The sequence below is a fragment of the Cololabis saira genome, chromosome 3 (genome assembly GCF_033807715.1).
Source record: "Cololabis saira isolate AMF1-May2022 chromosome 3, fColSai1.1, whole genome shotgun sequence".
Classification (NCBI taxonomy): domain Eukaryota; kingdom Metazoa; phylum Chordata; class Actinopteri; order Beloniformes; family Belonidae; genus Cololabis; species Cololabis saira.
Genome location: NC_084589.1, coordinates 25,112,729 through 25,139,776, shown reverse-complemented (window position 1 = coordinate 25,139,776; position 27,048 = coordinate 25,112,729). Strand labels below are relative to the sequence as shown.

Below are 27,048 nucleotides of genomic sequence, written 5' to 3'. Positions count from 1 at the left end.
GACAAAGAAACAACAAAAGGCAAAAAACAACAGAAAAGCAAAGAAACAACAAAAGGCAAAGAAACAACAAAAAGCAAAGAAACAACAGAACAGCCAAGAAACAACAAAAGGCAAAGAAACAACAAAAGACAAAGAAACAATAGAAAAGCAAAGAAACAACAAAAAGCAAAGAAACAACAGAACAGCAAAGAAACAACAAAAGACAAAGAAACAACAGAACAGCAAAGAAACAACAGAAAAGCAAAGAAACAAAAAAAGGCAAAGAAACAACAAAAAGCAAAGAAACAACAGAACAGCCAAGAAACAACAAAAGGCAAAGAAACAACAAAAGACAAAGAAACAACAGAACAGCCAAGAAACAACAAAAGGCAAAGAAACAACAAAAGACAAAGAAACAACAGAAAAGCAAAGAAACAACAAAAAGCAAAGAAACAACAGAACAGCAAAGAAACAACAAAAGACAAAGAAACAACAGAAAAGCAAGGAAACAATAGAAAAGCAAAGAAACAAAAAAGGCAAAGAAACAACAAAAAGCAAAGAAACAACAAAAGGCAAAGAAACAACAGAACAGCCAAGAAACAACAAAAGGCAAAGAAACAACAGAACAGCAAAGAAACAACAAAAGACAAAGAAACAACAGAAAAGCAAAGAAACAATAGAAAAGCAAAGAAACAACAAAAAGCAAAGAAACAACAGAACAGCAAAGAAACAACAAAAGACAAAGAAACAACAGAACAGCCAAGAAACAACAAAAGGCAAAGAAACAACAGAACAGCAAAGAAACAACAAAAGACAAAGAAACAACAGAAAAGCAAAGAAACAACAGAAAAGCAAAGAAACAATAGAAAAGCAAAGAAACATTAACAGATAGTCAATCGCACTTATAAGCTTCAAAAATAGCTTTACAAACCATTTTCGTAAAAAACAAAAGAGAATGACATATTTTTAAATGTGTGTTGGCATCATTCCAGAATTTAACTCCAGTAATGGAGACACATCTCCTTTTCATACCTTTTTTAGCTTTTTGTACAGTAAAATTGCAGACACCTCTAAGATTATAGAGTCTCCTGAATTGAAAAAACCCTCTGTATTGAGTCAGGGAGCATTTTTGATTTTGCTCTGAACATAATTTGCATGATTTTATAATAAAACAAATCATAAAATTTCATAACATGAAAATTTAGAAAAAGTGGCTCTGTGTGAGCATAGTAATCAGCCTTATTGATGATACGTATAACTCGTTTTTGCAGTTTTATTATTGAATTTAAGGTGGTTTTAAATGTTGATCCCCACAATTCCACACAGTGAGATAAATAGGGAACAATCTGCTAAAAGGTGTGCAGACATGTCTCCGATCAGGACCTCAGACTGACTCATGTGATCCGGGCCTTGGTGATACAAGTTTAGATGTTTAGAGAGGTATGTGGGCCCGTTTCCTGTTCCTCCTGCCTTTCATCTGCTCTGATGTTTGTTGGTCTGAATGCTGAACGACGAAACCCACTCACATATCTGAAGAAGAGAAACTTCAACGCCAAATAAGGAGATTATTCACTTGAGATAATGCTCCAATTATCAGTTCAGAAGTTAGTTCCTGCTCTCCTCAGACAAACCTCAGGTGGACTGTGACTGAGAACCTTCTCTCTGAGCCATTATTTAATCAGAAAACACAACTCAGGTCTTCATAGCAGATACTTCCATGATGCTTCAGCTTGTAGTTTCGGCAGCAGGAAGTGGAAGTAGATGTACCCTGGCTTCATGTCTGTCCCAGAATAGAAGTTAAAATAAAATTAAAAGCTTCTATTAGTTTTAAAAACCCTGGAGTTTTTTTTGACCCTCTGGTTCACCAGGAACCAGCCAGAACCCTCAGGCCGTCAGGGTCAGGTCTACTTCCTGTTCCCAGAGTCAGAACTGGACATGGAGAGGAAGTGTTCAGGTTTATGCTACTCACCTGTGGAACAAACTCCCAGAATGCATCAGGTCTCCTGAAACTGCAAACTGTTTTTAAATCACAGTTAAAAACTTAATTTACTGATTTTTATCAAAGCAATTGTTATTCCCCACACTGCAGTTGTTGTGGCACCGGGCCAACAATATGGCCAACAATAATACTATTATTTTTAATATTACTACTGGCGTTATGGTTGTTTTTCCTGTAGATGGCTCGACTTTCGCTATTATAATCATTACAGGAGCATATTTACAGGTATGTGTACCTCTCCATGTATATATGTTAAACAGATTATTTACCAAAACAAACAAGAGAGACACATCAAACAAGAAACAACCATTACAAACACTAAAAACACAAAGGCAAAGTGCCAAACTGTTCAACACGACCAGCTGCCACGGAGAGCCGGGGTTCAAATAAAGATCCACATGATGGATTGGTTGGTGAGGAGGAGGACCAGACCAGACCAGGAACAGGAAAACTCCCAAGCAGCCAGGTACCAGGTGGAACGTCCAAAAACATTATTCCTCAATTTACAAAATTTGCTATTTACAAAAACAAAAAAACAACCTTCTCCCTAGATAAGCCTTCATCAGACAAGCTGGCTGCCCCCCTTTTATTTTTGACGTCCAAATGATGATCTTGTACCATCAGGGACCAGCAGATGAGGGTTATGCATGTAGGGCAGAGAGAGACAGGGATTATGGTCCGTATAAACAGTAATGGGACCAGGACCAGACCCAGGTAGAAGCAGGGCAGGTGGAACAACTGATCCGGTGTTGGTTGAAATGGTAAATATAACTATATTTCCATAGTTATATAGAAAGTAACACAGGGATGATCAGCTCCATCTTCCTGCAGTAGGACAACTCCAGCTTCTGCTGCAGTTCCACCTCGGGTCATAAGGGTCTGGAAGTGTTTACACTTTCAAATTCAAGGAGACCCTCAGGGGAGTCCACAACAACTCTACTTTGGGACTAAGCAGCTAGTAAGAGGATTAACAGAGGAAACGTTTCTGTGGTAGCTGACCATGCCAAGAAAACATTGCAGGCAAACACCATGACTGTATAAACTGATCTGAGTTTAAAAATACAGACATTTCTGAAGCTTGTTATGTTGGTGGTATCTGCTAATAACCCACTGTCTGACAGATATGACAAAGCTGTCTTACATCAGAAGATATGTTCCTCTTTACGTGACCTACACAAGCATAACTAGGGAGGGAGTGCCCCTTTTCCTTTCCGTACATTTTCTATTTCTGTTGTATTATATTAGCATGTCTGTCATTTTACTTTCAGACAGTTGTTGAACACCAAACGTCAGTTCAGAGGACCAGAGGACCAATCAGCCAATGGAACCGATGTTTGTGGTAGCAGGAAGGAGTTTCTGGAAGCTCCTCGTACGGCTAAACTTTATTTACTGATTAATCCGTTGTTTTCCGGAGATACAAGAGTTTAAGACCATTTAGAAGCTTTGAAAGTTAGAATATGTGTAATTAACCTGCTCATTGGGGTCTGTTGGTCTGACCCGGACAGCAGAGAAGGTTTGGCCCAGACGGGGCTCACAGGTCCAGTTTTCTGTGGTCCACATCTGGCCTGGACCGGTGGTGTTGAGTCCTGCAGCCACATCTGGTTTATGCTTCTTCGCTGATGATGCACCATTGTTTTTGCTTCTCGGCATTCTTTCTGGCTCTGCCCCGGCTGGTGTTCAGCAGGAGGGCCCCCCCTTATGATCCAGGTCCTGGTCCAGGTCCCCCCTTATGATCCAGGTCCTGGTCCAGGTTTCTTCCCCCTTATGATCCAGGTCCTGGTCCAGGTTTCTTCCCTCCTAAAGGGGAGTTTTTACCTGTTGTTTTTTTAGGTTATGTTTATGTAATAATTGCTCAGGGGTCATGTTCTGGTCTCTGGAAACATCCCGGAGACAACTTCTGTTGTAATAGACAATAGATAAATTGAATTGAACTGAATTGAATTGAATTTAATGTTCCTGCTTGCAACATCTTTATTGTTTCAAGCCGTGTAGAAAGAGTTTTCTAAAAGGTCAGTAAAAGCTACCGAGGTTCAAGGTTTATCAGTTCTGCTTAGTTGTCATGTCTGAGCTACATACAGGAAGTAAACTAAATGAAGGTGACGCTGCAGGAAACCCCACTGCTCCACCTGATGGTTGGTGGTGGAACTACAGTGACACGAACAACAGCAGATGAGTAGAAACACCAACAGTTGTAGGACAAGTGCAGTGGCTACAGAACACGTAGCACTTGTGATAACTGTCTAGACCAGTTTGAATACTCAAGATCCTGCAAGGTTCTGGATCTGTTATTATAGGAATCACTGGCCGATACCCAAATCCCAGGTATCAGGATCTATATCAGAAGAACATTGGATCAATTGATTCATGAAAAGTTGAATATCAGAACTTGTATATCTGGACCACGTCTGTGGCGTATTCCAGGACAGCAGACTGAGTTGGTCTTCAGGCAGTTCTGCTTTGAAGGTTTGATATACAGCAACAACTGCCTCTCTAAAGCCTTTGCTGATGTCTTGATCAGCGTTTTGTCATACGTGGGTATCGTGCAGTTAAATTTTAGTAGATGTGATCACTATCGGTGTTGATTTGAATAATGATTCCGTGCAGTTTTTTCAGAAGAAGTGAAAACGAGCTTCTTACTCATCGACTTTGATGTATTGTTCCGATTTGGACATAAAATTTTAAATATGAGACTCAAAAACCCACACATTCATAGTAGTACACGGATGAGGCATCTGCGACTTTCCATCCTGTAATGTGGCCAAGTGCATTATTGATGGAGGAAATACTTCCTCAAACACAGATGTGACTGACAGAAATAACGAGTGAAGCAGGTTGGAGGTCTTTGATCTGACGGGATGATGTCTGAAGAGACGTGAGCCTCCTGCTGACGGGGAGAATCAGAGTTCCTGTATACGTCCCTACACCGGCAAACTCATGATCTCGAAGGAACCGCTGGGTGAAGGAGCAGAAGGTTAAGCCTGATATCTACTTCTACATCGAAGCGTACGCCAGAATATGCTGTAACCTACGCTGTAACCTACGCTATAACCTACTTTGTAACCTACGCTGTAACCTTCAGTGTAACCTACGCTGTAACCTAGGCTGTGACCTAGGCCACACTACGCTGTAACCTACGCTGTAACCTAGGCTGTAACCTACGCTGTAACCTAGGCTGTACCCTACGCTGTAACCTACGCTGTAACCTACGCTGTAACCTAGGCTGTACCCTACGCTGTAACCTACACTGTAACCTACGCTGTAACCTACGCTGTAAACTACGCTGTAACCTAGGCTGTAACCTAGGCTGTAACATATGCTGTAAATTACGCCGTAACCTACGGCGGAACCTACACTGTAACCTACGCTGTAACCTACGCCAGACTATGCTGTAACCTACTCTGTAACCTACGCTGTAACCTTCGGTGTAACCTACGCTGTAACCTACACTGTAACCTAGGCGGTAACCTACGCTGTAACCTACGCTGTGACCTAGGCCACACTACGTTGTAACCTACGCTGTAACCTACACTGTAACCTTCGGTGTAACCTACGGTGTAACCTACGGTGTAACCTACGGTGTAACCTACGGTGTAACCTACACTGTAACCTACGCTGTAACCTACGCTGTAACCTACAGTGTAACCTAGGCTGTAACCTATAGTGGAACCTACGCTGTAACCTACGCTGTAACCTACAGTGTAACCTACGTTGTAACCTACGCTGTAACCTAGGCTGTAACCTACGCTGTAACCTACGGTGTAACCTAGGCTGTAACCTACACTGTAACCTACACTGTAGCCTACGCTGTAACCTACGCTGTAACCTACGCTGTAACCTACGCTGTAACCTACGGTGTAACCTAGGCTGTAACCTACGGTGTAACCTACACTGTAGCCTACGCTGTAACCTAGGCTGTAACCTACGCTATAACCTACAGTGGAACCTACGCTGTGACCTACGCTGTGACCTAGGCCACACTACGCTGTAACCAACGCTGTAACCAACGCTGTAACCTACAGTGGAACCTACGCTGTAACCTACAGTGGAACCTACTCTGTAACCTACGCTGTAACCTACGCTGTGACCTACGACAGACTACGCACTCCTCCATGGGGGCATGTGATTACAGAACCTAACCCTCAGATACTCAGACCCGGGGCCGCCGCGTAACCTACGCCGTATGCTCTGCATCGATTTAACCCGGAACCATAAATCAGCCTTGAGCAGCACTGAGGGGAGAGGGGAGGAGGGAGGAGGGAGGAGGGGGAGCGGGGCTGCCGTGCCGTTTTCGCATCGCCTTCGCACAGGGTGTCTTGATGATTTGCAATTACAGGCTGAGCCTACCGTTAGTTTTTAAACTGTAAAAAGTGGGGGGGGGGGCAAAAACATGATTTTAAAAAGTGGGGGGGACATGTCCCCCCTGTCCCCAGTGGAAATTGCGCCCTTGCGCCTAACAGTGTTTAGTACAGCAACGACGTGCCACTCATTCGCTTTATTTTATACTATTTATATACTATTTATACTTTTACTGTGACCACCAAATAATGTCGTTTTCCTGGCCTCCACCTCATCCACAACATCTCGATCTCAGTCTCCGTGAAATTTAGTTGCTCGACACGCCTCATTCATCCAGACGTGCAGCAGAAACAGGCTGCAGGAAGCCGCTGCGCATGCTCAGCAGGCTCATTCATATGCAAATACAGTCATGAAATACTTTACATTGCCCATTTATGGTATGAAGTGGGCGTGTAGAGGGCGGGATATGAGGCGAATTCACCTGCGCAACCTTCCAGCTGGACTGTGATTTATAAAGCGAACATTGCGTGCAAGTGTGCGTGCACACGGTTTTATAAATCCGGATTTTCTTTTGCGCCCGCCATTTTCGTCTTTTGGGTTTACGTGCACTTTTAGTATGGATCCTACACACTCTTTTATAAATGAGGCCCCGGGTCCCTGATGGTTTTGGGCCCCGGGCTGAAGGTGACACCTGTTCCCTCCCACTCGTGGTGACTAGTGAGTTGGTGGCGGCGTTCGCACCTGCGCTGAACCGCAACCTGTTTGTGAGAAGCTGCAGCAGGAAACTTTGATTCTCTGCAATGTTGAAGAGGTTGGTGTGAAAACTGTGATTGTGACGAGCTGAAAGCCTCACATTGAGACAACCACAGCTCTGATCTCACTGCTTCCTTCATGTTTGGGAGCTGAACTCTGGTGATGTTGACGCCTAAACATAAATGAATGAAGCCTCCCCTGAAAGGAACAGATGTTCTGCTTTATAGTCAAATATGACATCAACTGAGTCCCTAGAACAGAAGAACTAGATTCAGCTGAACGTGGCAGTCGGGACTTGGGACTCAGGATGGGATGCAGACTGTAGTGCCTCATCTGTCCATATCTCCTCCCAGGAAGCTACAATACGTTGTGGAGAATTAGCTGTATTTTCTTTATCAAATGAAGGAAAACCGATTCGAACCTGATGAAATGAGAAATCGTCACCATTTGTGTGTGAGTTGAAGTAATCAGTGAGTTCCACTGTTTCCTCCTTTTATCTATAAAACGTTGTGCTGCTTCTTCTAAAACTGTGTCTCTAACCCGGTTTCTCATCTGATATCTAAGGAAACAAGCATCAGCGTTTTAAGGAAGGCAGGAACCATGTTTGAAACATCTTAATATCGGCCTATTTTCTTTAATTCAACTTTATATTTTCATCAGTCCTGCAATCACTTCACATGTGTCTTATATTTATATCTGAGTCTTACAGTTCAGCATCAATCTGAATGTCCAGGTCACATGACCCGTTCTGCATCAGCCAGAACATGGAATTATGGGAGGACAGTGAAGCCGATATGCCGTTTATCACTGATGGTTCACCAACCGGGACCCTGGAGGACTCTGGTTCCGCCCTCATTGGTTGATAGGAACTGTACTCACCTGTAACAAGGACAAGTACGAGCCGGTAGGCCTGAGCCTCCACCTGAGGGTTTCCTCCATGTAGGATCTGTTTAGGACAGCGTCGCACTGCCAGAACCCCTCCCACCCTGAACCGGCGGTGTCACCACACGCCTCAGGAAGTCAGGCGTGCAACAGGAACACAACAATGCAGGAAGCAGCTCACCACTTCCTAAACCCCCAAATATCGTTGTGGAAGGAGTCTGCAGCTGCTGAAGCAGCGTTGCTGGAAACATTATGACAGGAAACCATTGATCTGCACAGGAGAGTAGAAGCTGCAGGTCCTGGTCCACCATGACATGCTCACATTTCTGCTGCTTTCTTCCTCTCATCATCCTCATCACCCCCCTGCAGGGCAGCACGGCTGGTCCTAGCCGTTAGCTGATCCTGCTTCAGTAAAACTCCAGCGATGGAGGAGTTCAGACTAGTGATGTTCGATTCCACAGACTTCCTTTCCAATCCGATATCCAGTAAAATTCAGGCTGGTATCAGCAACACCAATTCCATACAGATACATTGTGCAAATACACCCGATGTCCAAGACAACACATCAGTGTCACTTATAGTAGCAACAACAGGCCAGATGTTACGGACTGAGGTTTTGGACCCAAGTGGAACACACGGCGCACACTGTGGTAGTTTTTCTGGTTTGCTTTATTACCCTCAACGGGGACGAAGAGCAGGCAGGAATGCAGGACAAGGATCAGGCAGCAATCGGTGTCAAGTTCGGAAGACAAGGTCAGGCAACGGAGAGCAGGAGACAAGGCAGGGTCCAGAAACAGGCAGGGTCGGCAACGGGAATTCAAGACAGGGAATGCTGGAAGGTCTTGCATCTACAGACATAGAGTGACGATCTGGCAGGGAGAGTGCAGGAGAGAGGAGCTTTTATGCTGTCCTGATTGCTGAGGGGCTGCAGCTGGGAGAGCAGGTGAAGGGAGTGGGTGACGAGGTGGGCGTGGCTGGCAGATGGAGTGAGCGGAATGGAAAACCACTGAAGGCTGGAGGACCAACCATGACACCAGAAGCCTATAAACCAGTTTTCTCATTATTGTATGAAGCTTTTGTTTTTGTTTTATTAGGGCCCGAGCACTTACAGTGCAAAGGCCCTATTGTATCTTTTATTTTATTTTTTTAAAACATATATATAAGGGGGATGGGGGGTGGCTGAAATTGAAAATGCCTGAACTTATTTCACTTGAAGCCTTTCGCTCTATTCTAAAAGACCGACAACGAGAATCCTTTCGGCAGCGCTTGTGTTTTTAAACTACATGTGCCCGTATTTTTAAATTATTACTGAAGTTGTTGTTTTTCCTGCATGTTACTGAAGTCACCACTACTGCACTTTATTTGCTGAAACAGTTTGCACTCTCATTTTAATGTTTATTTTTTGATTGCTGTTATTTGTGTGTTATTTGTGGACATGTGCTGCTGCCTTCCTTGGCCAGGTCACCCTTGTAAAAGAGGTCTTGATCTCAATGGGTCTTTTATCTGGTTAAATAAAGGTGAAATAAAAAATAATAATTTTCTGCAAGTCTGAAATGAGAGAAACAGGAAAAAAAACACAACAGGCCACAAGCCTTTGGAATCTGCAAGAGAGAAAACAAACAGACAAACAAACAAACCATTATCTGTCCCTGAAACTGTGGGGGGTACAACCATGGCATTTATTTTAAAGTCAGAAGTTTACTGAGGTATCGTCCTCATTCACAATTCAGCCGAGCTGTTACAACAACAATAATAAGAACTAGGGCTGGGCGATATGGCAAAAAAAGTGATCACGATTTTTTTTCCCATATTGAACGATCTCGATTTTTAATCACAATTTTTTTTAAATCAGAAGATCCCCCCTCCCTTCTGGAATAAAATAGAAAGAAACCAGAGATTAGTTGTTTTTTTATTAACAAATAAAGCAAATAGCATGTTTTAACAAGAATCCAGAATGCTACCAGTGGTACCCACCGAAAAAACTAGGGATGCACCAAAATGAAAATTTGAGGCCGAAACTGAAGCGGAATAAAATTTAAAGACTTGGCTGAATACTGAGTACTGAATAGCCTACGGTATGCGGTTGTTCACAGTTTTTCATTTATTTTGCCATTTTTTTCACAATTGCATAGATAAAATTGCAATGACATTATTAAAAACAAAAACAGTAAACTAATATCATTTGAGCCACTGTCAAGCAGCTGGCGATGCGGTTGCTTAAATTGACCAACAGGTGGCTCTCTAACATCACTGTTTGTTTACTGTGCGTGACTCTGACGCTGGTTGGTAATTAAGGAGTTAAAACTCACTCGCCACTTACAGGACTCAGTAGCCAGCAGAAACGGCAGTTTTATTACATTTATTAACTGTAGTGCCGCTATTATGAGAGGTTATTTCTCACAGTATTAGCCTAAAGGGACTTAAGGCTGATTTATGGTCCCGCGTTACACCAACGCAGAGCCTACGGCGTCATCTGGTGAGCTCTGCTTGTTGCCTCCGCGCTCCGACACATTCACTCCGCTGAGCGCGCACACACGCACGCACGCACGCACGCACACACCCATGTCGGGGCCGCGGAGTTTCTGAAGTCGGCGGTGATGAGTAATTTGTGGTACAAGCAGAGCGAATCACAACTTTAATGAGTGCGGTTCGAATACACAATACATCCATCACGAAGGGCAGTTTGTGAATCCATCACACCCTCCTCCTGTACGCTCGGAAGAAGTTGTCCGGCGAAATAAATAAATAAATAACCGCTAACCGTGAGTCCCGGTCGGCTCGAAGCTAAGCTAACGCTAGCCTGCGGTTGTTGTCTTGTAGTTTTATTCTCTCTGGTCACGCTTGCTCCCACCAGTGCAGGGGAGGCAGATGTGACTACTTTACTGCCTATGGTCATGCAACTTGCCGCGGCATGTCATGCATGATCAATTAATGCAGACAGCGCGGTGCCAGGAAAGCGGGTTGTGATTGGTTGTCGTGCACTTTGCTGCAGCATGTTTTGCACGTGATCGAGAAAGTAGACCCACAGCTGATCACCGTGATCAAGCTTAATTTGATCGCGATCACAAATCGAGATCGTATAATCGCCCAGCCCTAATAAGAACTACTATAAAAATGATCAAAAGTAGTTCCTACTAGCAGTGTGTCATTTAGACAGAATCTAAATAGTTTAGTTACGTTCCAACATATTCCTGTTAATGATATACACAATAAATAATAATAATAATAATAATAATTAAAGCTGCAAGCAGCGATGAACGGGCCCTCGCACCCTTGTGCACGTTCAGGCGTGCTGCAGTGGAAGCTAGGAACTATCAGATATCGACCAATCAGATGAAGGGGCGGGGCTAATGTGCAGCAATTATGTTCAAGACTCAAAACTGAGTCGGATGACACCACCCACGAGTCTTTATGTCAAACCATTCAAAAGTTATTGCAGAAAATCGGAACTATCACATATCGACCAATAAAAAGAAGGGGCGGGGCTAATTTGCACCAATTAAGGTGAAGGAGTCAAAACCGAGTCCGATGACACCACCCACGACTCTCTATGTCAAACAATTCAAAAGTTATAGCAGAAAATAGGGACTATCAAATTTTGACCATCAGAAGAAGGGGCGGGGCTAATTCATGCCAATGAAGGTCAAGTACTCAATATGGACCAACCAGATGAAGGGGGGGCGCGCTTTTTTGCGTCTAGCATCGCCACGGTAACACTTTTGACTGAGAAAAGTAATGCACGTCGTCGCAGGATGGAGACGCACATTTTGATGTATAACACACCTGGGTGCACGTTACGGTTCGGGCTGTATTAACTGCCGAAGGAATGGCATAAATTGGGGCAAAATTACACGATTAATTGAAAATGGCCAACTTCCTGTTCGGTTTCGGCCATGGTGCCAAGAGACTTTTCTTTAAGTTGCGACATGATACAGGTGTGTACTGATTTTCGTGCATGTACGTCAAATCGTATTGTGGGGCTTGAGGCACAAAGTTTTTCTAGGGGGCACTGTTGAGCCATAAGCCACGCCCATTAATGCAAACCATTAAATATCAAATATTTCTCCAGGCCTGGCTTGCGTGCAGAATTTGGTGACTTTTGGGGCACATTTAGGGGGCAAAAAGGCCCTCATTTCGTCGGAAAAAGAAAAAAGAAAAAGAAGGAAAATTCCTGCAGATACAATAGGGCTTTCTGCTTTTTTTGCACTGTTTTTCTTTCTTTCCCATACTGCACTACTTTTTATTTTTCATTCCAATGTATATACTGTTTATATTTAGTAATTATATATATATTTTTTTACTTTTTTTACCCTTTCCCTGCATGTGTGTGCTAAATTTACTGCTGCTGCACAAAACGAATTTCCCAAATGAGGGAGAAATAAAGGAAAATCTTATCTTATCTTATCTTATCTTATCTTATCTTATCTTATCTTATCTACCGATCTGGTAAGTATCGATATCTCAGTATTGATCCACACATCACTAGTTCAGACCCTTGAGGATGATGTTGGTGATGTTGGTACGAACTTAAGAAGAGTTGAATGAACCAGTTAGCATGAACGTGGCTGACGTTAGCAGAGCTAACAGGACGGAGTATCAGGGTAGGTTGTGGGACAGAGAGGTCAACGCTGTGTTTCTGTTCAGGTGCAGCAGGATGGAGGATTCGAGGCACAAGCAAAAGAGGCCTTCGGTGCTGCGCCAGGTCTCCCAGGCGGCCTTCAAGCTCCGTCACGGTACAAACACATCCACATCCCCGTGTGTTGATGTTTGCTGATAACACCGTTGTATTTCTGATACCATCGTCCGTCTGTTGGTTCCATGATGTTTTCCTCTCAGTGCTTCCAGAGACCAGTGCTGCCCCCCCGGTCTGTAAAGAGGAGCTGGACTCAGGTCTCCTCCCTCAGTCCTCCTTGCCCAACAGGGGCCCCAGACCAGGACCCGGTCCCCCCAGAACAGGACCCGGTCCCCCCAGAGGAGACGACCGGCAGCAGGCTTCAGGGGAGGCCCGGCTCCACGACGGGTGACTGCCTCACTCACCTCTCCATCACCAACCAAACCCACGTTTATTCACAACAGCACACACACTGTCACCTCCAGCCTTCTTAATATTAAAAATGGTGTGCCTAAGGGCTCAGTCCTTGGGCCTTTTTATTGTCTATATTGTTTTTCTTCATCAAAATGCTGCTGAGAAAAATTTTCACTTTTATGCAGACGATACTGTGATTTATTGTCTATCTATTTGCGCTTACCCTAAACCAGACACTCCAGGCAAGATACAACTTGCTTTTAACACTGTGCAGTGTACCCTGTTTAACCTGAAGCTTCTTCTAAATGCTGATAAAACTAAACTCATGACATTCTCAAAGGCCAAATCCAAGCCAGTGAATCTCCCATCAATTATTGTCCAAGGTTCTGAAATTGAGACAGTGTCACAATATAGGTATCTTGGATTACTAATTGACGATTCATTATCTTTTAATCTCAACAAGACGTTTTTCCTGGTTAAATAAAGGTTATGATAATAATAATAATTCACTTCTGAGTGGACCAAAAGGGTGACTATCAAACAAAGAACCTAAGTAACTCCCAAACTGTAAACCCAAAAGGAGATTATTGCACAACCACAAACAAGTGAATGAAATCATATTAGCTCATGTTGGTGTGAAGGCACTAACTCATTGCAGGGATAGTAGTTGATAGGCAGCAAAAGTCTGGAGACGAGAGCTGGAGGAGCATCTACAGCCGGATCAGGTCCTCGGTTCAGAACATCTGGATTCATCCTTTTACTGTTTCTAATTGTTTTATTTGACAGCTATTGCATCTTTCTGTGAGGAGTTTGCATGTTCTCCCCGTGACTAGCGTGGGTTCCTCCGGATTCCCTCTGGGTTCCTCTTGGTTTCTCTGGGTTCCTCTGGGTTCCCTCTGGGTTCCCTCTGGGTTCCTCTGGGTTCCCTCTGGGTTCCTCTGGGTTCCCTCTGGGTTCCTCTTGGTTCCTCTGGGTTCCTCCGGGTTCATCCAGGTTCCCTCCGGCTTCCTGCCACAGTCCAAAACATGCTACTAGGTTAATTGATGATTATAAATTGCCCGTAGGTGTGAGTTTTAGTCTGCCTGGTTGTCTGTCTGTATATGTGGCTCTGTGACAGACTGGTTACCTGTCCCGGTTAGGGATGGGAATTGATAAGATTTTTCCAATTCCGATTCCATTTTCGATTGTGTTTAACGATTCGATTCTTTATCGATTCTCTTATCGATTCTCATTTGGAAAAAAGGAGAAAAAACAGGTCGATTAGCATCAACTTATATCTTTGAACAAAAAAATACAAGTGAGGTCAACAGTTCAGAGGCCCCTAGCCCTGGGCTCCTCCATGGTGTGCAGGGAGTCCCCAGAAAAAATTATTTGTTTTGAGAATAAATATTAAATAATAATAAAATAAATATTCTTCTGTAGAAATTAACTAAATACAACAAATTATTCTGTGGCAATTACACAAGAATGTCCAGTAACATGTTCAACATTTTTTTAATAGAAATTAAAATTCTCCTTTTTAAAACGATTTTTAAAAGGATATCTGAGCTGAGAAAATGAAACTACGTCAGCCAGTGACAAATACAATCAACTCAAGTCCAATGGAGCAATTCTGCAACCATCAACTATGAGGAATTAACAATTCTTTTTCAGAAAAATAAGCATATCTGCTTTTTCCGGAAGGATACGCGATCTTTCTGGATTTATGGTGTCTCCAGCTGTGGAACAGCCTCTCGGATGGGGTGGAGGACGCCTGCACACACAGAAAGCTTTCAGCTTTTGCATGTTGCTAGCGTTTCCTCCCTTTGTTGAAATGTCCGCATTGCAAGTATTGCAAGTCACCCTGTTGTTGTCACGTGTGGGGGTAAGGTGTGGACCCAAACGCAGGAGAGAGAGGGAGGCCGGAGGCAGGAGTTCTCAAAAACAAAAGGATTTATTCCACAACTGGTAAAAACAAAAGCACTGCTTGGCAGGATCTAAACTCAACAAAAACAGGAATCCAAAAAACCAGGGGAAACATGGAGGGAACAAACAGTACGGACCGACAGGCAACAAAGGAATGACAAGACCAGATATACACAGGGGATAACGAGACACGACGAGACACAGGTGCAGACACAATCAGGGCAAATGGGAAACAGGAGGGACAGAACTGAAACTCAAACTGGGGGGAAGTGTCAAACCCTGACTGTTGTCATCCTTTTTGGTAAAATGTAACCAAACTTTCGAGCGTTTATGCCGCTTTGTCGCCAAGTTTTCCTGCTGGGCGCGAATGCGACGTGGTGACGTCATTCACGCCCACTGGAATTGATAAGGGAATCGTTTGCAAAAAAGGCAAACGATTCCAAGGAATTGAAACACTTGGAACCGGTTCTCAACAAGAACTGGTTCTCGATTCCCATCCCTAGTCCAGGTGGACCCCTGCCTCTCGCCTGTAATGAGCCGGTGAATCCCGAAGCAGTGAGGTTTCGTACCTTGCGGCCTTCGTGTTTCTGGGGGCGGGTTTGCAGAAACTCTTCTGTTAGGTTGGAGTCGGAGTCGCTCCTAAAACAGTCCTGTTTTCACTGATTCAGAAACACAACAATCTGATGGCGCTCAAATACAACCTCAGATCAACACGGGGCCAAGAGGAAAAGACATTAGCCTCGGTCTTAGAGAATAAAAAACATCTGGAGTTTAGGGTTCCACAGTCGAGACGTTTTAACGCCAGCAACATGTTTTTCCCACCATCAAGGTCCCACCTGTCCACCTGTCCACCTGGTTTGTTTTTGTTTTATTGTTTGCACTCATAAAAAGGAACATTACACAGAGGAAAAAAGTGGTCACCTGGCCACCTGGTCCCCTGGCCACCTGGTCACCTGGTCTCCTGGTCCCCTGGTCTCCTGGTCTCCTGGTCACCTGGCCACCTGGTCCCCTGGTCTGGTCACCTGGTCCCCTGGTCTGGTCACCTGGTCTCCTGGTCACCTGGTCACCTGGTCACCTGGCCACCTGGTCACCTGGTCACCTTGGTCCTGATGAACTGATGGTTTGTCTTGCAGGCATCTCCAGCCGGAGCCCAGACCTGAGGACAGGAGTCTCACCCAGTGGAGGGTCCAGCAGGACATCGTTCAGTACATGGAGCGTCAGGTGGGAACTAAAGGAATCTCTACAGGTGTATCAGATACGTTAAGTAAGGGATAATGCCCTTCAAGGTGTACATTATCAGATATTTTTTAACAAGCCATAACTCAGTTTACTTGGTAACGGGAGATATTCTAGTCTGCTCAGCTCCGCTCGGCTATTTTCTTTTCTCTCCTCTTCTGCATCCCAGTCATCAAAATTGTTAAATTCACCAAATAAATTAAAAGAAATGACAAAAACACTCATGTCGCCGTCCTGCTGGGCGCCCCTACTGAAGCCCGGTTTGGTCTGAATTTAGTCCTGTTCTTTTTCTTTCAGCTCGCTCTGGAAAAGCAGAAACTCATCGTAATGCAGCTTCACCTCTCCGAACACAAATACCCGGAACTGGTACGTTGGTTGGTTTCTTCTTCTGACTTTTTCAATTCAATTCATTCGTTAACAAAATTAATTGGTTGCATTAGTTAACTTAATCTGAACAACCCCAGACCAGCATCCCTCCACCGCCGTGCTCCTCAGTGGGTCTGAGGTGGTTCTGCTGGTTTCCTCCAGACCTGGTTCTGGACTTGGAGACCAGACATGTCCACGTTGGAGGACCTGGTTCCAGAGGACCTGGTTCCAGAGGTCCTGGTTCTAGAGGACCTGGTTCCAGAGGACCTGGTTCCAGAGGACCTGGTTCCAGAGGACCTGGTTCCAGAGGACCTGGTTCCAGAGGTCCTGGTTCCAGAGAACCTGGTCCCTTTTCCACACTGATGTGTGCAGAAACTGTTGCTTCTCTAACTCCACTGCTGATATCTTTCCCTCTTGTTTCTGCAGAAGACGGCTTCTGATTGGCCGTACCCCCTTCCTCTGCTGCTGCCACCGGCTGAGCTCCTGGAGGACGACCGGGTCGAACCGTGGAGCCTGAAGCACCTGGAGCAGCTCTCCCAGCACCACTATGCAGCCGCTGGCTCCGCCCACCTGCTGCCAGGTAAACAGGAACCAGGAACCAACAGACGATTATAAGATAACCAGCTACATATCTAGAATCATCCTCAGTGATGGTCACAGGGGGACACAGGGGGACCCCCTGTGCACCATCATTTCAATTATATTATGATTAGTGCGCACTATAATTAGTGCGATTAAAGGCGTTCAGGCGATTAAAAAAAATGTATCTAATTAATTACAGGATTTATAATTAATTAATCTAATTAATCACATTTTAATCTCATATCTGCAAAAGGTCCCCAAATAAAGAATTTGAATTCTAGGACACAAAATTGCAGTGCATGACTAATCAATTGAATACACTAAGGGCCCGATTTACTAAGATCCTAAATAAAGAGTACTAAATTGCGTGTGCACTGAAAAAGTTTGCGCGTGTGGTTTGCGTGTGGTTTGCGTGTGGTTTGCGGGTGATCAACTAAGATTGCGTGCGCAATTGATAACAGGTGCAAACAGCAGTATTTAAATGAGCTGTTGCGTGTCTTACGGTTTGCGAGCGTAGATCTGCGCCATGGAGAGTGGATGGAATGCACAGTCACAAGTCACAAGCGCAAAATGAAATTTGACGAGTTGGAGTTAGAGATATTAGTGGAAGAGGCAAATAAACACATTAATGAACTACAGCAAATACATTTAAACATTACCAAAAGAAACGCAATATCGGAGAAAACCTGCGATAGAATAAATGCAGTTGGTAACACAAAAAACGGAAAAACGTCTGGTTTTTCATATTTCAATTTTAGGCACAGATCAAAAATACGAAATAGAAAAACGGGCCACAGGATTGAATTTGATTTTAATATTTAATTGGTCGGGTTTACGTAACCCGGCGGTGCTCGGCATGATCTGAGGAGAAAAAGACAAATCAGACACAGAGCTGGAGAGCGCTTTGATTCAATCTATTTATGAGTTAAGTTTTTATTCAGATGTCCACAGTATATTGCAAATATTATATATTATATAGCAAACACTGACAGTAAATGTGTGACAGACGGGACCATATGGCCGTCGATTTAACGCAGAACCATAATTCAGGCGAAGCTGCAGTCTCTGCGCTGATCCTGACACAGCGGGTCGGAGCGGATTTGGTCATGATGTTTAACCTGTGTTTTGTGATTAATAAGCACGGTTTTTAATTAAATGTAATTTACGAAGGATGATTTCACGTTTAATAAGATAAGTAATCAATAAAATACAAAGTTTTGGTACAAAGGCTTGGCCTGCTTGTGGGCGAGTGGAGGGGGGCACATTAAACGAAGATAGTATAAGGCGGAGAACTAAAGAAAAAGTGGCCTTTAATAAAACTTGTGCAACCATTTTTAAAATAGCATGCAGCAGAATAAAGACTCTCTCTCTGCGTATTCTTTGATTTTGGATGTCGCCTCCTTGCCACAATAACAGCAGCAGCAGATTAGCACCTTCCTTTCGAACGTATTAAATACAGACGCAATCACAATACGCGCAATTACTTTCAGGCTTGGTAAATCTCATTGCGGGTGGTAAATGGAGCAATTTGCATCTTCCCCTCCCAGTATTTAGCGCTCTCTGGCGGTTACGCCCCATATTGAATATTCATCAGGGCAAAAGTACTAAATGAATTGCGTGTGCAATTTAGCGCATTTCAGAGACGCAATCCTCTTTGCACGCTGTTAGTAGATCAGCTGGCACTTTGGTTTGCGGGTGCTGTCAAGTTTGCACAGGTTTTAACACACGCAAACCTTTAGTAAATCGGGCCCTAAGAAGATAAGATTTGAAATCCACATTTTTATTGGTGAAGTGTGTTTCATAAATTAAATTCAAAAGAAAAAGCTCAAGCACATCAGGCCAGGTGCATTATTCAAAAATGCGCAAATACAGTTAAATAAATAAAATTCAGAAATAAAATAAGGCTGAGTCTCAAATAGGCACTTAAGCAGACTCTCAATTCAAAATTATACGACTTAGTCACAATCAGCAGCAACCCACTTTGCGATTGAGTTTGTCAGTTTTCCTGTCGTGGCTTTGCTCCTTCGTTTCCCAGATCAACGGCAAGCGTGGGTTGGTGAAGTGAGCTCCCGCTTGCGCTAGTACCTGTAATGTTTACAGTGGAACTTGTCCGGACATGTTTAGCGTTTAAATGATAATTCAGGCTGGAGCAGCTCCGCTGATAGGAAAATTCTCCGCAAATCAAATATCTTGTTGATAGTCCCGTCTTCTTTCTTTTTGTACATAAACTTTCCGTTCAAAGGCCCCAGCAAAGATTAGATGGCCTCGCTCCCCTGAATCTCGTCCAGGTTTGTCACCCTGCTTTGTTAGTTTGACTAGCAGCAGGTGGGAAGTAGTGGCCTACGGGTCCCTCAATGGGCCAAATTTCAAATGCTCGCGCATTTTGCCACTTGTAATTATCCATCCATCCATCCATCCATCGTCCGCCACTTATCCGTTCCCGTGTCGCAGGGACAGCAGCCTCAGCAGAGATGCCCAGACTTCCTTCACCCCAGACACTTCCTCCAGCTCCTCCGAGGGGAGTCCGAGGCGTTCCCAGGCCAGCCGAGAGACATAGTCTCTCCAGCGTGTCCTGGGTCTTCCCCGGGGTCTCCTCCCGGTGGGACATGCCTGGAACACCTCCCTAGGGAGGCGTCCAGGAGGATCCGGTACAGATGCCCAAGCCACCTCAGCTGACTCCTCTCAATGTGAAGGAGTAGCGGCTCGACTCCGAGCTCCTCCCGGGTGACCGAACTCCTCACCCTATCTCTAAGGGAGCGTCCAGCCACCCTGCGGAGCAAACTCATCTCGGCCGCTTGTATCCGCGATCTTGTCCTTTCGGTCACTACCCAAAGTTCATGACCATAGGTGAGGGTAGGTGCGTAGATTGACCGGTAAATCGAGAGCTTCGCCTTTCGACTCAGCTCCTTCTTCACCACGACGGCCCGGTACATCAACCGCATAACTGCGGACGCTGCACCGATCCGTCTGTCAATCTCCCGCTCCATCGTTCCCTCACTCGTGAACAAGACCCCGAGATACTTTAACTCCTCCACCTGAGGCAGGACTTCTCCACCCACCCGGAGAAGGCACCCCACCCTTTCCCGGTGGAGAACCATGGCCTCGGTCTTGGAGGTGCTGGTGCTTCACAAGCTTGCTATGAAGAAGAAAACATCAAGGACAGTTACGTCGCCCGGATCGGCGTCACCGGGGCCCCGCCCTGGAGCCAGGCCTGGGGTTGGGGCTCGTTGGCGAGCGCCTGGTGGCCGGGTCTTTGCCCGTGGGACCCGGCTGGGCTCAGCCCGAAAGTGGGTCCGCCTTCCTGTAGGCCCACCACCCGCAGGAAGGTCCATGACAAGCCGGTGCCATGTGGACTGGGTAGCAGTCGTGGCGGGGTGCCTCGACGACCCAATCCCTGGACTAAAACCCTCACAGTGGGGACATGGAATGTCACCTCGCTGGGGGGGAAGGAGCCGGAGCTTGTGCGTGAGGTTGAGAGATACCGGCTAGAGATAGTCGGGCTCACCTCCGCACATAGCTTGGGCTCTGGAACCAGCTCCTTGGGGGCTGGACCCTCCACTTGTAATTAATTGCATTAATTTTCATAACGCGTTAATAAGCAGTGTAATTAATTAATCAAATTGACGCACTAAACTGACAGCCCTAATTAGGATGTACAAATGCTACACATTCAGTAATCAGGAAGATACCTTGCTTTATTTCTAGAATACCTAAATAAAACACATTAATATTTAAAAGCATATGTGGTCCCGAGACTCATCCCTAAGGATCACAATGGTTAGACTGATATAGCTGGAGATGAGACCTGAACACACCAAGAACCAGCAGATACCAACCCACCAGCTGGTCGAGCACATCGTGAAGCAACGCTCCAGTGACCAGCTGCTAACGCTGCTAACGCTAGCACCACTGGCGTGTCAGAGCCCCCCCCTCCACAGACTAGCGATGTAAAGATGGCCCCTCCCACAGACACCCCTGACCTGGCCGTCCAATAGAAACTCGTTCTGAGGCAACAGTCCAGCCGACACCGCATTGCCACGGGCCCACGGCGACATTTAGATCTCATAAAAGCAGTTTTCTTCTCCTGAAAACCCTCAGTGACCTTCGTCTGACTAAATGTACCAACACCCCTCTTCAAAATCCTCTCACCAACGCTAAAGCACGGCGGTGGAGCGGTGATGATCAGGGGTTGTCCTGCTGCCATGGTGATCGTCCAAATGACTGATTTAGTTTGTAGAAATAACTGACTGAACAAGTTTTATGCTAGTCTGAGGTTGTATTTGAGCCTCTGCCTTCAGAAGATGGTATTTTGTTTTTGCACCAAAACAACAACGTTGTAAAAGCATCACATGACTTCCTGTCAGGTGACTGACCTGTGGTTGTCTTCCAGATTTGGTCCCCAGTATCGAATGCTACAAATACAACAACATCCGGCCTCCGTACACCTACGCCTACCTCATCAGATGGGTGAGAGACAGCTGCCAGGTCACAAATCCCAGCATGCATCTGGAATCCTGCAGTGTGAAAACTTCTCCTCTGTTCCTCTGTTTCTGTTCCTCTGTTCCTCTGTTTCTCTGTTCCTCTGTTCCTCTGTTCCTCTGTTCCCCTGTTTCTCCGTTCCTCTGTTCTTCTGTTCCTCCGTTCCTCCTTTCCTCTGTCCCTCCGTTCCTTTGTTCCTCTGTCCTGTTCTCAGTCCATCCTGGAGTCTCCAGATAAACAACGGACCCTGAATGAGATCTACACCTGGTTCACCACCATGTTCTTCTACTTCAGACACAACACGGCCACCTGGAAGGTCAGGACCATCAACTCTCACTCTAGAGCAGCAGAAGTTTGTGAACCCCGATAGTTCGCTGGTTTCTGCGTTAATGTTTCAGAAAGTACAATCTGATCTTCATCCAAGTTACGATCAGAGTAGACCCCAAGCGATGAACGGGCCCTCGCACCCTTGTGCACATTCAGGCGTGCTGCAGTGGAAGCACTTGTATGACTTGCATGTAGATTCTTAATCAGATGAATCAGATGAAGGGGCGGGGCTAATTTGCAGCAATTATGTTCAAGGACTCAAAACCAAGTCCAATGACACCACCCACAAGTCTTTATGTCAAACCATTCAAAAGTTATTGCAGAAAATCGGAACTATCACATATCGAACAATCAGAAGAAGGGGCGGGGCTAATTTGCACCAATTAAGGTGAAGGAGTCAAAACCGAGTCAGATGACACCACCCACGACTCTCTATGTCAAACCATTTAAAAGTTATAGCAGAAAATAGGGACTATCAAATATTGACCAATCAGATGAACACACCTGGGTGCACGTTATGGTTCAGGGCGCATTAACGGCATTAATGGATGTACGTCAAACCGTATTGTGGGGCTTGAGGCACAAAGTTTTATCTGTATGGACCAATCAGGTGAGGGGGGGGGCGTGCTTTTTTCTAGGGGGCACTGTTGAGCCATAAGCCACGCCGATTAATGCAAACCATTAAATATAAAATTTTTCGCCCGGCCTGGCTTGCATGCAAAATTTGGTGACTTTTGGGGCATGTTTAGGGGGGCAAAAGGGCCCTCATTTCATTGGAAGAAGGAAAAAAAACGAGAAAAATTCCTACAGATACAATAGGGCCTTCGCACTGTCAGTGCTCAGGCCCTAAATAAAGTCCAGACAGGGGTGAACAGGGGGCTGGTTTGAAGGTCTGGAGCCAAACCCCTTTTCCACCAAACCAGTTCCAGGGCTGGTTCTGGTTCACAACTCGTTCGACTAGGAACTAGCTGAGAACCGGTTTGTTTTTCCACAGCTCGGGTGCTAAGGGGAGCCACGTCCGTTACATCCCTGCAAACGTCAGTTACGTCTCTGCAAACGTCGTCTCTGCAAACGTCGTCTCTGCAAACGTCAGTTACGTCTCTGCAAACGTCAGTTACGTCTCTGCAAACGTCAGTTACGTCGCTGCGTTTGCGTGAAAGTTGCAGCAACAACTAGGTATCTGCTCTGGAACCGGTTTTTCTGCCCCAGCAAAGAACTGGTGCTACCTTGGAACCGGTTCTCCTGGACCAGAGCCAGTTCTTTGTCAGTGGAAACAGAAAGCCCAGTTCCAAATTCAGCCCTGGCCAAGAACCAGAACTAGAACCAGAACCAATATGTGCTACATAAATCTGACTGGATTTCAAGGTAAAATATTCCTTATCGTCCCAAAATTGGGGAAATTCAGATTTTTACAATAGCAGTACAAAGTATGAAATATATGATAGAAATATACGTCTCGTAAATAAGTGCAGCATGCAAAATATTTTAAAAATAAAATAAAAATACTCAAAACACACTCAACTATTTACAGTTCCAGCTACACAGCACCTTTATATAATAAAAGAACAAACTATACAATAGGATGAAAAAATTATATTTAATACAAATTAAAACTCCTAAAAGATGTTACACTTTCCCAGGAGTCAACAGAGCTTCGCTAACTTCTTCGTTAATGGGTTCACTTACTTCTGTTGCTATTGTATGAACACCCTCCGTAGAACATTCCTTCCTGAACCTGTAACATTTTCCCAGAATGCAGTGCGTCACAACCTGAGCCTCCATAAGTGTTTCATCCGGGTGGAAGGAGGGAAGGGGGCTGTTTGGACGGTAGATGAACGGGAGTACCAGAGGAGGCGGGGCCAGAAGTACCACAGGTACCACACCTCACCACACCTCCCGTCGCCGTGGCGCCCGCCAGACGCTGACCTCTTTGGTGCTTTCAGGGACTGTCCGGTCAAGTGGGTCACATCCTTCTCCCAGTACGGCCCTGAGGATCTGGAGAGAACCAGCAGGGGGCAGCACTGAGAGAACCAGCAGGGGGCAGCACTGAGAGAACCAGCAGGGGGCAGCACTGAGAGAACCAGCAGGGGGCAGCACTGAGAGAACCAGCAGGGGGCAGCACTGAGAGAACCAGCAGGGGGCAGCACCGAGAGAACCAGCACATCCCGGAGCTCCTGATGTTCCATATCTCATGTTTTTGTGTTTTTCTTTTGTTCATTTATGTTTGCAAAATTGAAAATGAAACTGAAATGTTGATGTTTTTTCATGTTAAAGTGACCAAGCTTATAGAAGAAGCCTCTCATTCTGTCTTCATTTCTAAAGTCACTTACCGTTTTGGCCCGAATATAAGACGGTGTTTTTTGCATTGAAATAAGATTGAAAAAGTGGGGGTCGTCTTCCATTCGGGGTCTAGACATTATACCCCTTCACAACGCTAGATGGTGCCAGATATCTTTAAATGCTGAACTTAACTCCCCAGGCCAAAGCCAACCCGTCACCAAGAAGAAAAATAGAAATAGCGGCAAGAAAGAAAAGAGAAGAAAATAAGAGAAGAGATAAAAGAAAATAGAGAAACGTAGCGGAAATCTGGAGAAAAGTGGGTTGAAGGCAGGTTAACCGGCAGCTGAGGAGAAGTTATGATGCAAGCTTCCAGATTTGAATGAGGCAAAATAACTGGCCTTTTCTCTCCAATATATAGTTATAATCATTTGTTTCAGATGTACTGTAATTATTTTCTGTATAAAAATTTAATTGAAGTCTTTTTTCAAACCTAAGTCTTGAAAAGAGGGGGGTGTCTTATAATCAGGCTCATCATGAATTAGAGCTAAATGGTGTTAAATGGTGTATCCTGAAAACAATCTCAGGGGCTGCTACTGTTGGTGAAGTAAATATATATATATATATATATATACATACATACATACGTACATATACGTATATGTACCATACCTACTACCTACTGTTGTACCACAGCGGTTGCGCTGTTCAGTTATCAAGATTTATTAATAATTGTATTCAACAATTATTAATAATTAATAAGGTAGATTACTTATCAAATTGAATTATCAAAATGACTTAATTCTTGCAGGGGCACCACCTGAGCCTTAACCAGGAAAATTATAACTGTAGCAGCAAATCAGTCTCAAAAATAGATATTATTCTGCACAGTAGTACATTTTACTATTATCACTACAGAATAACCGTTGAAGGCAATTACCAGTTTGGCACCAGCTCTGTCTAAAAACAACAACACAAAACAACTTCTCTCATTAAAATCAATCAGGATTTATTTACATACAGGTGTCAAGCAGATGGTAAAAGCGACACCCCAAATATACCCTGACGGCAAACTACAGTAAAAACACAAAACACTAACCGTAATGAAAAACAAGAATAAAACTTAACTGCATAAGGAAAATAAATCAAAACAGTAAACACGTGATACAAAACTTCTGACCATCTGTGTCTCCAGACACAGCACTGCACTGCACGTGGGCAGCAACGCATTTAAAGATGGCTGCGCCCTTGTCACCACGTGCAATCAGACGGGATGGCAAAACACAGCATTTAAACTGTGAATAACTGGCTAAAAAAGGCGCCACAAAATAAACAAACAGCAATAATGCCGGTAGTTGCCGGCGTTACACAGTAATATGCGTGCAGTAACTTCATTAAACACAAATTTAGCTCTGAACCGCTCTAGATTGAACTGATCGCTCAAAACACATGAAACCAGAGAACACCAATGCTCCATGGGTAGTGCATCTAAGAGCTGACAACAGCAATCTCCCAGTCACCATCACACTGGCAGAGATCCTGGAAAGAGTCTCAGGAGTGAGGAGTTGGGCAGAACCAGACCCGATCCACACCTGCTGGCTGGAGAACCTGACTGCACTCATACCCCTGTTCCATCAACAGGTTCACAACTCGTTCAACTTGGGAACCAGCTGAGAACAGGTTTGTTTTCCACAGCTCGGGTGCTAAGGGGAGCCACGTCAGTTACGTTGCTGCAAACGTCAGTTACGTCCTGGTTTCAGGTCTACTAGTCCTGGTTTCAGCTCCTCTACTCCTGGGGCCTGTACTACGAAGCAAGTTCAACATACCCAGGATATCTTTTCCTTATCCAGATTCACTAACCCGGACAATTGCAATCACGCTAAGCGGTCACACGACGGTGGTTATCAACTCGGTATATCAACCCAGGTTTCTCCAATCTGGATATGAGCGCGTGCACATAAAAGGGGCGGGGTTTTCAGCGCATGACCAATCGCAAGCATGGAGAAGTCCGCTGTCAGAGCCGCTTATTTCAGTAGCGAAGAGCAAACAATAATTTTACGGAAATATGTTGAGTATAGGCATATAATACAGGCAAAAAGCAACACAGTTGCAGCTGCAAAATGCAGGAAAGACAGCTGGCAAAAGATCGCTGACTGTATAAATGCGTAAGTTCATAGGGATATAAACATCACTGCCCCATCATTAGGGCAAAAGTAGATCTGACTATAATTACAGTTGTCTATTCTGTTAAATGCATGTGTTGCTTAGATGTATTCGTATGGCGTGTATGACAATTGTAGCCTCATTCCTTCAGCTGCAACCCCAGCAGAGTGAAACGCACATGGGAGCAAATAAAAAATAAATATAAAAACATAATTCAAAGCGGTAAGTAGGCTCACTTTCATATCTTAGAAGTACAACAAGTACAAGGCTTTAGTGTTTCTATCACTCTCTGTTTTAGGATGATATCAGTATACAAAAGCACAATGAAATAGCATTGACATTACTTGCAGCAAACAGAAAAAAAATTGACAAGAAGAAGATCGGAGGGATCCTCTCACGATCCGCGCACCGAGCTCCACTGGATCCTCTCACGATCCGCGCACCAAGCTCCACTGGATTCTCTTCGAAAGGACATGCCATTTTCCAAGAGAGCTGATTGGTCAGTGGGCGGTGCTTTTATACCCGGCGATCTGTATCTCGAACATAACCTGCTCCGGAGCAGGTTAGCGGTTCAGCATAAGTTACCATGGCGATGTACCCCGGTAAGAAGTGAACCACCGTCGTAGTCCTGAAAACCCAGGGTTAAACCTGAAGTTACCTCGCTAACCCCAAATCCTGCTTCGTAGTACAGGCCCCAGGTTTCAGCTCCTCTACTAATCCACTGTTTTGTTGGCTCAGTTAAATTCATGTTATCTAGATAAGTTGATATGTCTATCTC

The 27,048-nt window shown here is 44.7% G+C and overlaps 1 protein-coding gene across 3 annotated transcripts in view; it reads left to right on the top strand.

The window, feature by feature from the left end:
* The window catches only part of foxp3b (forkhead box P3b), a 28,833-nt gene extending 4,426 nt beyond the window's left edge, over positions 1-24,407 (top strand). The window contains exons 3-11 of one of the 3 annotated variants that reach the window (XM_061718360.1): positions 12,554-12,664; positions 12,746-12,929; positions 15,974-16,061; positions 16,374-16,442; positions 16,869-17,022; positions 21,415-21,491; positions 21,718-21,819; positions 23,583-23,704; positions 23,774-24,407. In XM_061718360.1, coding sequence (XP_061574344.1) covers positions 12,554-12,664; positions 12,746-12,929; positions 15,974-16,061; positions 16,374-16,442; positions 16,869-17,022; positions 21,415-21,491; positions 21,718-21,819; positions 23,583-23,704; positions 23,774-23,855 — 989 coding nt within the window. In that variant the 3' untranslated portion in view covers positions 23,856-24,407. Of the gene's footprint in view, positions 1-12,553; positions 12,665-12,745; positions 12,930-15,973; positions 16,062-16,373; positions 16,443-16,868; positions 17,023-21,414; positions 21,492-21,717; positions 21,820-23,582; positions 23,705-23,773 lie in introns of those variants that run through there. The other 2 variants (XM_061718361.1, XM_061718362.1) reach the window with 2 other exon arrangements.
* Positions 24,408-27,048: the final 2,641 nt, after the last annotated feature.